Source organism: Lepidochelys kempii, chromosome 7 (genome assembly GCF_965140265.1).
Source record: "Lepidochelys kempii isolate rLepKem1 chromosome 7, rLepKem1.hap2, whole genome shotgun sequence".
In the NCBI taxonomy this organism is placed as follows: Eukaryota; Metazoa; Chordata; order Testudines; family Cheloniidae; genus Lepidochelys; species Lepidochelys kempii.
In genome coordinates, this window is record NC_133262.1 from 49,025,706 (window position 1) to 49,039,206 (window position 13,501).

The 13,501-nt window shown below is 54.0% G+C and overlaps 1 protein-coding gene across 3 annotated transcripts in view; it reads right to left on the bottom strand.

The window, feature by feature from the left end:
* SEMA3F (semaphorin 3F) overlaps positions 1-13,501 on the bottom strand; it is a 111,699-nt gene that overhangs the window by 30,567 nt on the left and 67,631 nt on the right. For 2 of the 3 annotated variants that reach the window (XM_073352604.1, XM_073352602.1), the window contains exons 3-5: positions 7,886-8,046; positions 4,379-4,441; positions 2,356-2,475 (exon numbers count right to left, since the gene is read on the bottom strand). In XM_073352604.1, coding sequence (XP_073208705.1) covers positions 2,356-2,475; positions 4,379-4,441; positions 7,886-8,046 — 344 coding nt within the window. The remainder of the gene's footprint in view (positions 1-2,355; positions 2,476-4,378; positions 4,442-7,885; positions 8,047-13,501) is intronic. The other variant, XM_073352603.1, reaches the window with a different exon arrangement.

Below are 13,501 nucleotides of genomic sequence, written 5' to 3' on the forward strand. Positions count from 1 at the left end.
CTATACAGGAGGTGCCACCCTGGCTGATGGGCTCAAGGCACATGGTTCACTAGTCATGGTGTATCAACTTTAAATTAAAAAAAAACAACAACAACCCCAAACTTAAGTTTATATTCTCAGCCGGGAATAGTGTGGAGCCCACAGTTCCATAACATGGCTGGGAAATCCCTTCCTGACCCCAGCTCTTGCCCTGAAGCATGAGGATAATGAGGAACTCCGGGATTACCCCAATCCCACAAAGCTGCTGTGGGGGGCCAGCTCCTCCCTCTCTACTCACTTCATGCACAGCTTCACCATCTGGCTTTTCTCCAATGGACTGCGGTGCTAGGAGGTACCACCCCTCCAGGACCCCAGGACCAGTGGGCAAAGCCCATGGCAAACAACAGGCCCCTCCCCCTCCAGTGACAGCCATAGCCTATTTGAATCCTGGGAGGTGGTGGGCGGAGCCTCTCCAAAAGAAAAGCCCACTCCCACTATATGGGCAAGAGTGGGACTAGATTCCCCCCCCAGCTGGGGGGTGACCCCCTCCTGCCTTGGCCTCTCGGAGGAGACTGACAGCAAGGGCCCGAGGTCAATTAGGGCCCCTGATGCTCACGGCGATTGGGGGATGCAGCCCCAGGGGAAATGCACTGAGATCCCCATGAGCCCCCAAACAGCCTTAAGGAGGGGACAGAACAGCCTCTGCTTGTCAGGGATCACAGCTGGATTGGAATGGATGTGGGGGAGCCCCTCTGTCCCAGCCCCCATCCTCTAGGGCAAGCAGCCAATAGAAAGCCAGGAAGATGTGCGTCCATTTCTTGCACAGAGTGCGCAAAAATGCATGCCTGTTTGGCTGTGAGTGATGAACCCAAATCACACAATTAGAACAAGGCAGGTGTTAGCCAGGCACAGTCCATGACACAGAGGGCCTCATTGGGTGACGCTGTTCCCCAGACTTACAAGTTGGCCAGCTGGAAGAAATGCCGGGGCGGCTGGGTGCTGTGATGCACGTTCTGTAGGAGGGAGCTGCGGCAAGCAGCAGTTTGCTCGCCGCCCCATCCACTCTAACTAGAGTCAAGTCCGGAGGGCGAGTTGCTGCTGAAGAACTGAGCATTGGTGCATGGGCGAGATTCTCGGATGAAGGGCGGTTTGGGCCCACCTCAGTTCCAGGCCCGGTGGATACACTGCTTTCTCCTCCACTGGCAGGCTGGCCTGCAGGCCCCAAGCTCTGCAGAGGGCTCTCTGCAGAGAGCTCTGCAGGGGCAGAGGGGCAGCAGTATTAATGAAGCCATTTGCAGACACAGGCAGGCTTAGTAATGGGACCGAGGCGCTGACCTGTGCGTGGGATCAGCTCTCCAGTAACACAGGACGCTGGCAACCCCAACCAGCTGCGACGCAAAAACAGAGATTCCCTGTTCCACACCTCACTGTATGCACATGATAGAATAACCTAGAGCCGAGCGCTAGCAGAGCCCTGGTGGAGCCGAGCTGAGGAGCAGCACCTGATGACTTCATTTTTCACTGTTTAATATGTGTCCCCATCCTTGACTCTGGGGGCATGAGCCCATCTTAGATACAGATACAAAGAATTCACTAGTGTAAACTGAAGTTAAATGTACCAAACCTCATTTACCCCTCCCTCCCCATAGCTACCTGAGCACCTGCCATGCAAAAATGTCTGCATTTCCCATGTGCCCCATGCTGCCAAAACTCATCAGCCTCCAACGGGAGACGTTCCAGCCCCCAATGGGATCACTTGCTACCCCAAGCTAGGCCACTGAGCAGCGCCAACGACTCTGCAGGCAGCCAGGCCCAAAGCAGAGATTCTCCCACCTCAAGGAGTGTGCAAAGCTCAAGGCAGATCTTCAGCAAGAGCCAGGGGCTCGGCATATCTCAGCGCAGTGCAGGGGCTCCCCAGCTGCTTTCCAGATGGAGCCCTTCCCTGCCCGAGGATCCTGTCCAAAGGGGATTCACAGCCCAGTAGCTGAAAACTGCCCCCTGGCAAGGAAATCCATAAAGCGAACCCCACACACAGTTCAGAGACACCGGGATGGCCAGACAGCTGCTCTATTCCATGAGTGCCCCCTTTTGAGCTGGCTACAATGGCCCCAGGTTCCAGACTGAGAGGAGCAGCTGCCTGGCCTTGTGCTGGAGACCTCAGCCAGGCCTCTTATGGGCCTCCAGCAGGGTCCATTGGGTTGAGAGCGGCTGCAAGCCACAGGCTGAGCCAGGGTGATGGCCTCTTGGGGCAAATATTGCACCACCCAGGGAGCCTTGCCAGGACATGCCATGCCTAGGCCAGCTCCCTGGGGCAGAGAGGATGCCACCACTCCGGCTGGGGGTGTGTGGCTGAGCAATGGCCCTCCGACGCCTCACCTGTGCTTTGCGCCCCCTGTTGACGAAGGTGCAGACGGGGTTGTAGGCACCAGTGCCACAGACGTACAGGTGGGTCCGGTTCCAGGGCTGGATCAGGCGGATGAAGTTGCCACATTCGCCCTGTGAAGCAGGAGGAGAATGAGAGGGGTTATGGGGGCTTGGGGCAGCATGCGCAGGATCCTCGGCACCCCTATGCCCACCCCAGTTCTGCTTGCATGGTGCATGCTCAGGCCTCAGGTGTCAGGGCTGCTGGAGACTGGCATGTAGCCAGGAGGGTGTCCCGGTGCCAGAGGGGTGGTGTAGCCTGATCCCAAGCCTGGAGCTCCTCAGAGCACAGGGATTCAAATAGCCCAGGGATGGTGGGGGTCAGTAGGTACGGCCAGGACTGACCCCCGCTGCGTGGCCTGTAGCTGATCCAGCCCCGAGGATTCAGTGAAGGAACTTTCTCCCTACATGGAGTCCCACTGGGAGCGGATGGGGCTGGCGTAGCCATGAGCTCCCCCCAAGCCAGCGCTTCCTGCCCTGCTCCGGGCACCCCAACCCCTCTGCTCTGGGGCACAGGCCAGCGGGCACCGCACCTCCTCTGCCCCAGGGTGCAGGAGGCCAGTGGGTGCCCCACCCCTTTCTGCTCCAAGGGGGCAGGCAGGGGATGCTGGACTGTTCTTGTTGGGGCCGCGTTCCGGGGCCAGTCAGGCTGTATTACCAACAGGTGAGAGGCAGCAGTACAGCAATTATAACTGGGTGTCCTGCTGGGCCCGGCTTATTAGTTAACGACCCAGGGTCAGGGCTAGGCATCCTGTTTGCAGCTCCTATTTCCTCCGCATCGGGGGAGGGGAGCCTGGGAGTGCAGCACGGGAAGCCGGCGAAGGAGCCATGGCAAACTGGGGGGCCGAGTGGGGGGCCGAGTGGGGACTCAGGCACGTTCGTCATCGGGGGAACAGGACAGGACCGACAGCAGCTGAGCGACCAGTGGAGAGAAGGACTGGGGGTCAGGCGGCTGCCAGGCATGTGGGGCTTGGCTCCGGTGGAGGCATCTCAGTGACCGCCAACCCCTCGCTTCCTCAGAACCAGGCACAGTTGCTCGGTGGCCAGATGGGAACTGTGGGACATGTGGACTGGGGATTTCAGGTGGAGCCTGGCTGGTACCAGCAGGAATCCAGCCTAAGCCTGGCTGTGCCCCAAGCAGCAATGACCATACGGCACGCACGGTGTGTACCGCTGGGCATGGTGAGAAGCAGCAGTGCTGGCTGCCCCCCGCCCCCTCCTGGCCCTATACCCCTGACAGAGGGGCCACAGGGCCAAACCTGCTTGGGCAGGGGGCAGCCAGTGCTGCTTATCGCCGCTGCCATGGGGCTGGCTCCTGCACCAGGCATTCCCCCCAGGTGCCCCACTTCCACTCTTAGGGACGGGGAGTGACGCTGTACCTGGGTGGGCCAGGCTGGCAAGTGGGGCCTGAGCCTAGCATGGGCTGAGGGGGCGAGGTGCTGGGGGCAGCAGCTGCAGGGGGAATGGCTCCACAGGTGCGTCCCATAGGCAAGATTTCTGGGAGGTGCCTCTGCCCCCCACGCCCACATCCTCTCCAGTTCGGGCCCTGAGATGTCCATTGGAACGGGAGGACGTCCCCAGCTCTCAGTGTCCTGCCGCGATCACTTAGCCTCCCAGCACAGCAAGGACTGAACTCAGACCCTCCCGTGGGTTGAATGACTGGACGATCACCAGGCCCGGGCAACCTGGATCCTCTCCCCATGGTCGATTGGTTACCATAGCAACACGTCGGGGAAGGTCACACGTACTTTCCCCTGGTGAGCCAACAGCCTCTTGAACCACATGCCAGTATCACACGGCTGGGATGCAAGGCACCGGGGTGGAGATTCCCTGTTGTCATTAGAGCCCGTAGTCTGTCAGCTGACCCGGGGAGTGTGGATCTCAAAGAGCCAACCCCTGAAGGAGTGCTCAGGCCGGCTCTCCATGACCACAAGTGCCTTTGCCCAGCCCCCAGGCACACGCCCCCAGAAGGACTCACATTGTTGTTCTTCCCCGACAAGATGCATTCTTCGATCCGCTGCTGGGACGCGGGCCAGTGAATCTGACAAAACAACAGGCGCTCGATTGTCACCTGGGGTTTTCCACCGGGGCTAAATTTAGATCTGGCTGAACCCACGCAGCCGAGGCCTGGGCCCCTCAGAAAGCTCCACGCCAGGGTCTGCTACTGGCTTCCTGGCAGGAACAGCCAACAGCTTGGCCAGCACACGGGGATTGAACCAGGGCCCTGCATCTCACCGTGCTCCGGGGGCCGGGAGAAGCTGCCTTGGACTGACAGACGGGGAGGTTGAATTCCCTTCTCCCCAGGGGTGGCTCCACTTCGGCCCACGGAGAAGGCATCTCCTACAGTGGCGGATTTAAAGCTAGTGGGGCACTGTGCACAGCTTCATTTTTGCCCCCCCCTCCACTTGGAACCCAGCCAAGAAAAAGAACATTCTCTCTTATCTTCCCACCACCCCCGGGTTTTCATTCCTCGTTCTCCTCTAAGTAATGGGAAGTAAATGAAAATAAAGTGAGGTACCTTGATTGGGGCAGGGGGTTGGGGTGCAGGAGGAGGTGCGGGGGGTGGGCTCTGGGAGGAAGTTTGGGTGCTGGGGGTGGGTTCTGGGGTGGGGCAGGGAGTTGGGGTGTAGGAGGAGGGGTAGGGGTGCAGGCTCTGGGAGGAAGTTTGGGTGCAAGGTGCGGGCTCTGGGCTGGGGCAGGGGGATTGGATGCAGGAGGGAGACGGGGGTGGGCGCATACCTTGGGTGGCCTGGCTCCCAAAGTGACCAGCACACCCCCCCCCCGGCAGTGGCTCCTAGGCAGTGGGGGTGGTAGGCCAGGGGGTCTCCGCATGCAACTGCCCACAGGCACCGCCTCCATAGCTCCCATTGGCTGGGAACTGCAGCCAGTAGGAGCTGCAGAGTCGGTGCTCAGGGTGGAGGCAACACAGGGGCCACAGGGACATGCCAGCTGCTTCCAGGAGCAAAGCGGCATGGAGGGAGGGAGGCAGAGCGAGCAGAGAGCCACCTTAGCCCTGCTGCACTGCTGCTGGCACGTCTCTGTGTCCCTTGGGAGGAGAGGAGCAATGGGGCTCTGTGCGCTGTCTCCCCCCACCAGGGGCGTGCAGAGCCATGCCAGCAGTTGGCCACTTTTGGGAGTGGCGTGGGGCCACTGGCCATGGCATGCAAGCAGCCTGCCTGCCTGAGCTCTGCTGAGCTGCTGGCTGAGACTCGGGGGCAGATTGTCAGATATTTGTCCTGCATTTTGGGGAACCCCCTGTTGTTGGGGGCCCCATGCCACTGCATGGTTTGTTTCATGGTAAATCTGCTCCTGGTCTCCTCCCCGGCAGCTCAGGCGCCAGATGGGGGAGGCGGCTCAGGGGCAGATAAAGGGCCCAAGCGGGGCTGGCACCCTTCCCGCTCAGCTTATCCTGCCCTTTAGCCCCTGTCCAGCCTCAGGCATGGACCCACGATCTGCTGCTGCTGCTCCATGGCTCCGCATTGGGCAGACCCCAGGAGCCATGGGCTGGGGAAAGCTCCTCCAGAGAGGGCCCAGCTGAGCCCAGTCTGATGGGCCAGCAGGGCACCTGTGAGACCTGGGAATGCTCTGGGGGTGGCTTTGCCACGTGACATCCCACATGCAGTAGTAAGAGCTAAGAAGAGAGGAGGCAGGGTCTGGGCAAGTTCATGCTCCCCTCCCCCACAGCTCCATCACCACACGGCCATTAGGGTTGCCAGGCATCCGGTTTTCGACCAGAACGCCTGGTTGTAAAGGGACCCTGATGGCTGCGGTCAGCACCGCTGACTGGGCCATTAAAAGTCCAGTCAGCGGTGCCGCAGATCTAAGGCAGGCTCCCCACCTACCCTGGCTCTGCGTGTCTCCCAGCAGCGGTCGCCATGTACCTGTGGCCCCTAGGTGCAGGAGCGATCAGGGAAGCTCCAAGTTCTGCCCCTGTCTCCAACACTGGTTCCACAGCTCCCATTGGCCGGGAACCACAGCTAATGGGAGCTGCAGGGGCCTGGGGAGCGTGCACCACGCAGAGCTGCCGGGCCATGCCTCTGCCTAGCATCCGGACATGCTGGCAGTCGCACGGAGCCAGGGCGGGCAGGCAGGTAGGGAGCCTGCTTTAGTCCCGCTGTGCCACCGACCGGCAGCCGCCTGAGGTAAGCGCTGCCCAGACAGAGTGATCCCCGCCCTGCACCCCAATCACTGCACCTGGTCAGAACCCCTTCCCACACCCAAACTTCCTCCCAGACTCCATACCCCCACCTGCACCCCAACCTCCTGCCCCAGGCTGGAACTCTCTCTCACACCCAAACTCCCTCCCAGAGCCCACACCCCCTCCCGCACCCCACCACCTACCCCAGCCCTGAGCCCCCTCCCGTACCCTGCCTCAGCTCAGTGAAAGTGAGTGAGGATGGAGGAGAGCGAGCGATGGGGGGGAAGAAGGGGGCTGGAATGAGTGGGGGCAGGGCCTCAGAGAAGGCCTTGGGGAAGGGGCAGGGGCAAGGGTGTTCGGTTTTGTGCAATTAGAAAGTTGGCAACCCTAATGGCTGTGCGTGGGCGTGCTGGGGGTGACGCTGGTGCTGGTCAGAGGCGTCTGGCTGGCAGCCAGTGAGAGCATCCCCATGGGGGCCTCCTCAGTTCGGAGGTTTTCCTGCCCATGTCCCACCGCCGCACTGGAGCACTCAGGCTGCCTATGGAGGCTGATGTTTTTACTGGGTGGCTCATCTGCTCTCAGAGAAGGATTAGCCAGTGCAGAAACACAGCCCCGTCTGCTCTAGTGCTTCCACTCTCGCTAGCGCCAACAGGGAATCTTCAGAGAGCTCCTGCAGAGCCAGCCCATGGGGCAAGTCTCCATTTAACCCTCAGCTTCTCTGCTGAGACACCAGAAAGCACTGGGGTCAGGGGGCTTTAGGGAGACCCAGACTGAGACAGGAGCCCATTTCCCTGTCCCCAAAGAGCCAGGAAGGGCCGTAGGATTGAGACGGTCACCACTGGCATGGGCCAGCTTTGAACCCCAACCTAGAGAAATTTGTACCTATTCCTAGCATGTGTTTCTCTGGCTTCAACTCCCAGCCATTGGGCGGGTTCTGCCTTTGTCTGCTAGGCCCAAGACCCTCTGCTATCGGATCTGTCCTCCCCGCTCAGGCTCCCATCACCCAGGATCAACCTTCTCTGGGATCAATTAAACAGCTGGAGCTTCCTAAATCAGTCAGCAAAGGGCCCTGACTGGCTCTCGGCTTCCCAGCCTGCCAAGGTCCTGGGGGAAGTGCAAACTAGAACTGGACAATCCCCAGCAAGGGTCTCACGTCCTGGGGCCCTGGTCTCCCTCCGGCAATGACTCAATACAAGGTGGAGCCAGGCAAAGCAGGGGATGGATGGTGGCTACCAACTCATTTCACTCCAGCCCAGGGGCCTAGCATTCTTCCCCCTCCTGCCCCACTTCTCCAGCCCTGCATCCCTAGCGGGCCCCCAGGCGGAGGCAGGTCAGACGGGCTCTTACAATGAGGGGCTCCCGGTTGATGTCGTGCAGGTCCAGCGAGAGGATGTAGTCCTTGCTGCCCACGTACATGCGGTCATGGTCCTCGTCCTTCAGCAGGATGCGGTAGTCCGTGGAGTTGAGCAGGAAGTTGAAGAAGTGAGCGGTGCCAGTGGCCTTCAGCTCTGCGGGCAAACACAGACAGGGGGGTCAGGCTCCTCCTGGCAGGGCTCTGCATGCAGCAGGACCCAAGAGAGCAATGACCCCACAGCTCAGAATCAGCCAGCCTGCAACACAGGGCCACGATGTCCACCACAGCCTCAGCAGCTGCAAGGTTCAAACCCCCACAGCTTTGGGGTGCAATAGGACTGTGGCACATGTGCCAGGGTCTCCCCTGCCAGGCTCTGAGCACCCAACTCACATGCCAGGGCTCTGCCAGCCTGTGACATTACTGACATAACCTGGGACAATATAAATCATTGTTGCAACCACAGTAATATATTTGCAGCAAATATTGTACAAAGGTTGTCGTGTAAGGTATCTATGGAAAGATTATGGTTTGCTGATTATGATTATGCTATCTGTATGCATGCATCATTTTTGTACCTGAAGTTATGAATATTGGCTATGTACTTGTATCTCAATGTGTTATAATTCTGAAGTAGCCTTGCTTGGCTACACTTGGGTGAAGAGCGCTGGGAGTTAAACCAGACTTCGGAGACTGCAGCAGGGAAAACGCTGCCATGTGTTTACACTGTCAGCTGCAAGCACACTGGTGTGGCCAAATTAGCAGCTCTTGCAACTGCCACAAAGAGCAGTGCATTGTGGTAGCTATCCCAGTGTCCAAGTGGCTGTAATGGGTGCTTTTCAAATGTGGGCTGGTGGAGTGTGACAGGGAGTGTGTTGTGTGTATGTGGGGGGAGAGACAGTGTGTTTTGGGGGGCTGAGAGCATGTCAGCATGCTGCCTGGTAAATTCAGACAGCAGCAGACCCCCCTCCCGTCTCCTCCCCCTCTCTCACACACACTCACAACAGCAGCATTCCATACTAATGGTTTGCTTTGTCCTGGGGCAGATAAGCATTCTGGCTGTCAGAAACGGAGCTTTGAAAGGGGATATCTGCATTCCTACAGCCGATTTCAAAACAATGAGAAGAGTGGCCACTTGACTTCAGGGGATTATGGGACATTTCCAGAGGCCAATCACAGCACAGTAATGCAACACGTCCTCCACACTGACACCCGGGCATTTCAGCCGGGGTGCAGCAAGCTTTATGCTTCTCATGGAGGTGGATTACCAGGACTGCTCCAGCTGCAGAGTCCAGGTGCTCTACCTGCCTTGCAAGTGTGGACACCTCAGGAGCTAGGGCTCCCGGGGCTGCTTTAATGTGCTCTAACTTGCAAGTGTAGCCAAGCCAAAGCTAGCATTTGGTCAGCTTCTTGAGAAAGGAATTTGCAAGTTAAGTGCCCAACCAAGAAACACTTAACTGACAATAGACCTTGGTAGACTCCAATCCACATAAGAAGTCTTCCTGGGGACGTTCAAGATAGCATGCAGGCAATAGCTGCCACCTGTAAAGAACTAAGTCATGCATGGACATGTGGCTTACCCATGTGACTCCAAACTGCATTTTGTGGTAATTTTCCACAGTAAGAACAAAGAGGTGTTTTTACACCTGGAAGAGACTATAAAAGGCAGCTGCCTCATCTCTATCTTGTCTTCAATCCTGCTTCTTGCCTCTGGAGGGACTTTGCTAAAAACTGAAGCTCTGAACCAAGGACTGAATGACCCATCCCAGCTGTGGATGTAATCCAGAGACTTGATTTGAACCTGCAGTTTATTCCATCAGTACTACAAGCCTGAACCAAGAACTTTGCTGTTACTGCATGTAATTGATTCCACTTAACCAATTCTTGCTCTCATCAATATCTTTTTCCTTTTATGAATAAACCTTTAGCGTTTAGATTCTAAAGGATTGGCAACAGCATGATTTGTGGGTCAGATCTGATTTGTATATTGACCTGGGTCTGGGGCTTGGTCCTTTGGGATCGAGAGAACCTTTTTTCTTTTACTAGGGTATTGGTTTTCATAACCATTTGCCCCCATAACGAGTGGCACTGGTGGTGATACTGGGAAACTGGAGTGTCTAAGGAAATTGCTTGTGTGACTTGTGGTTAACCAGTCGGGTAAAACCAAAGCCCTCTCTTTCTGGCTCATTTGGTTTGCCTTAGAGGTGGAAAAACCCCAGCCTTGGGCTGTAATTGCCCAGCTTTAAGTAATTTGTCCTGAATTGACACTCTCAGTTGGGTCCCACCAGAACCAGCACTGTTACAGTGGTATAGTCATGCTAGGATCCAGAGAACCAGGTCCATTAAGCTTTGGGTCAGAACCCCACGCTATCCACATCTGAATTTTGGTATTGAGAGTTTGGTTGGTTAAAGAGCAGTTGCAATGCGTGAGCACAGAGCATATGAGGGTCTTGACAAAAAAGCCCTGGAAGATTTGTGTTCAGAAAAGGGGATAAGCTTTAAAAAGAAAGCTACAAATCAAGGACTGAGAGATCTGTTAATGGCCAGTGATCAGGAGGCAGGAGCACAGCCCTTACCTGATGCTACAGAAGCTGCAGAGGCAATTAGAATGCAAAAGGCAGCAAGTAAACTGCAACTTGAGCATGAACAAAGACTGGCAGAAATTCAATAGCAGGAACTAGAAGCTAAGGCAAAAGTGGAAAGACTTAAGCTCCAACTAAAGAGAATAAAGGAACAACAGGAACTGTATCATCATGGAAAGCCAGCTTCTCTCAATAGCAAAGTTGGGGACAGAATCTGTCCAGTTTCTAACAATGTTGGTATGTTGTATAACTCTGAGCAGTTGTCTGGGTGTAACCCTGACACCTTTTATGTAAAGGCTGTTACTGTAAGTTCAGTAGAGACCCCATAAATTGTGCCCGTGCTATGTATGGCGGTGGAAATGAAAAATTCATAGAGAGTGTAAAAGTCAATGGAAAAAGCTGTTTAGGGCAAATTAGGGCTTCTAACATCACCCTTGTTAAAGCGGATCTTGTCAAAGAGGAAGATTACTTACCAAATCAAAGTGTGAATGAGTTTACTGTAAGAGTGCCTTTAGCCAGAATCCACCTTGAATTGAATGGTACTAAGCATGAAGAAAAGGAGTACTTGTGGCACCTTAGAGACTAACCAATAAGTTATAGCTGAGGTAAGGAAGTTATTGCCTAAGGATCTTTTGATTGGGGAAGATGTTAAAGCTTTGTTCAGTCCAGGTAGCCGGTCACAGGAAAGGAATGATCTTAAACCTGTGTCTATTATGGGCAATGATTTGCCCAGGGAGGGTTTCGCCAAATGTTTGTCTGCGGAAAAGAGCAGTTTGTGTGTGAATGAAGTTTCTGATTGTCTGTCTAATGTCTCAGAAGTGAATCTGGAATTAGATCAAGCACAGAAAGATCTCCTTGATCAGGAAAATGTTTCTCAGGAGCAGATTAAAGTGGATGGTCAGATTAAAGCCCTAACTGAGGAAGGAAAGGGTAGATTTTTGATGGGTGATGAATTATTGGCAAGTACAGCTTGTAAAAGTGAACCTGAAAAAGGTAACTGATTTGCTAGAAGTAGCTGAGGGTAGTGAGAAGAGCAGCAGTTTATGTGTTGGGAGTGGCAATGTGCCGGGCGAGGGGCTCCCAAGAAACATTTTCCTGATCAAGGAGATCTTTCTGTGCTTGATCTAATGAAGATGAGTGTCCCTATACCTTACCTGGTACCTGTGTGGAGAATTGTGACAGTGAAGGAAACGTGCCTGTGTCTGTTGGGGGTAATGACTTGCCCATGGAGGGAGTTACCCCGGTCTCCAAGCAGTTGTCTGTGAACAGCCCTGTGTGCTGGGACAAGGAAAATAAGATCCCAAGCTGTGTGTCTGGTGAAGGAGAATGTGTCTCCAGTTCTTTGTCTGTGAAGCCGACAGAAGGTGCCTTTCAACCTGTGATGGTTGAGAATACTGCAGTTGTCTCAGAGTTGGTTCTGAATTCAACTAAAGCCCAGGAAGGGAATGGTCCTAAGTTTGTGTCTGCTAGGGAGAATGGCACTGTAACTAGGTTGCATCCAGTTAGGGTATGTATACACTGGAAACTTAAAAGCGCTGCTGCGGGAACGCTCCTGGTAATCCATATCCACGAGGGAATTAGCTCCCAGCGCTCGGAGCCTGTCTATATTAGCGCTTTAAAGTGCTCAGACTTGCTGCGCTCATGCGGGTGATTTTTCACACCCGAGCCAGCAAGTTAGAGCACTATAAAATGTAAGTGTAGACAAGCCAGTAGTGTTTTAGCAAAATCCCAGAGACCAGACAATTCTGGTGCTTGTATTTTGCCTGTTGCTTAATGTGTGGCTGAAAAAGGTTGTAGCAACTTGTCTAATCAGGGTGATATCCTAGCCAGGGCACAAGGAGAGCATAAAGGTGATTTAATTGTGTTACACACTGACAGTTTGAAAACTTGTAACAAGAAGGAAAAAATTCCTGAGCTTGTGTGTGGCAAAGGGAAGGAGAATGCTTCTGACCTTTAACTATGAAATCTAGCAGTTTGCCTGAAAGGGAATTGTGTAGAAATCCGTCTGATGAGCCAGAGGTGATCCTGGGTGTAAGATCCAGAAAGAGTCTGTTGTTGCTCAGGAACGTGTTCCTTTAGAGCAGTGGTTCCCAAACTTTAACAACCTGCGAACCCCTTTCACTAAAATGTCAAGGCTCGCAAACCCCCTCCTAAAAATGAATATTTCCAGGGATTTTCTCCTTTACCTGAGTATAAATTATAAAAGCAGTGATCTTGGAAATATAAAATTTGTTTTTATGACATGCTTATTACACACTATTTATTAATTATGATTTATCATTACCGTATTTTTATTACATTATGAAAACAGCAACACTCTTCCAAGATCTCACTTTTGTAGCTTGTATCACTTTGAATAAGCCAGTTATAAGACAAGGCTCCTATGTTTCATCAAGGAGCATCAGATGTGAAACAGCATGAAGGTATTTAAGAAACCAACTCAAGAGTTCCTCCTACACAAGCATTCAGGTCTTGAGCAGGCCAGGCAAACAACACACGTTACAACAAAGCTTAAACTTATTCTTCATAATAATTTTAAAAACAATACTATCTGCCCATTTAATTTTAAAAACAGCAAAAGATATCCACCTCCCTTTCCATTTCTTATAAGGAGTCTTGAACTTTAAATCTCCTCTGTGTGATAGATATGCTTGCTTTGATCTGCTTAGCTTTTGGAAGTCCAGGGGTTCCTAGGGACAGCCATTAGTGAATTTTTTTCCCGAGAACCCCGTGACATTTCATGAACCCCCAGGGGTTCACGGACCCCAGTTTGGGAACCACGGCTTTAGAGCAAGCCCTAGGTGAAGAGGGTAAGGGCAGAATTTCTGTGAGGGGTGAACTGCTGCTTAGAGAAGCTCCTATGGAAAGGAAACCTCATGGTAATGTGTGCAAGCAGTTTGCTGTAGCTGAAGAGTGTGGAAGTTTCAGTTCCTCACAGCCAGACATTTTCTGTTGTGAATGGATCCACTGACTTTCCTTTTGAAAGATCCAGTGTGGATAGCTTTAAGAAGGTCTCAGATGGAGTAAAAC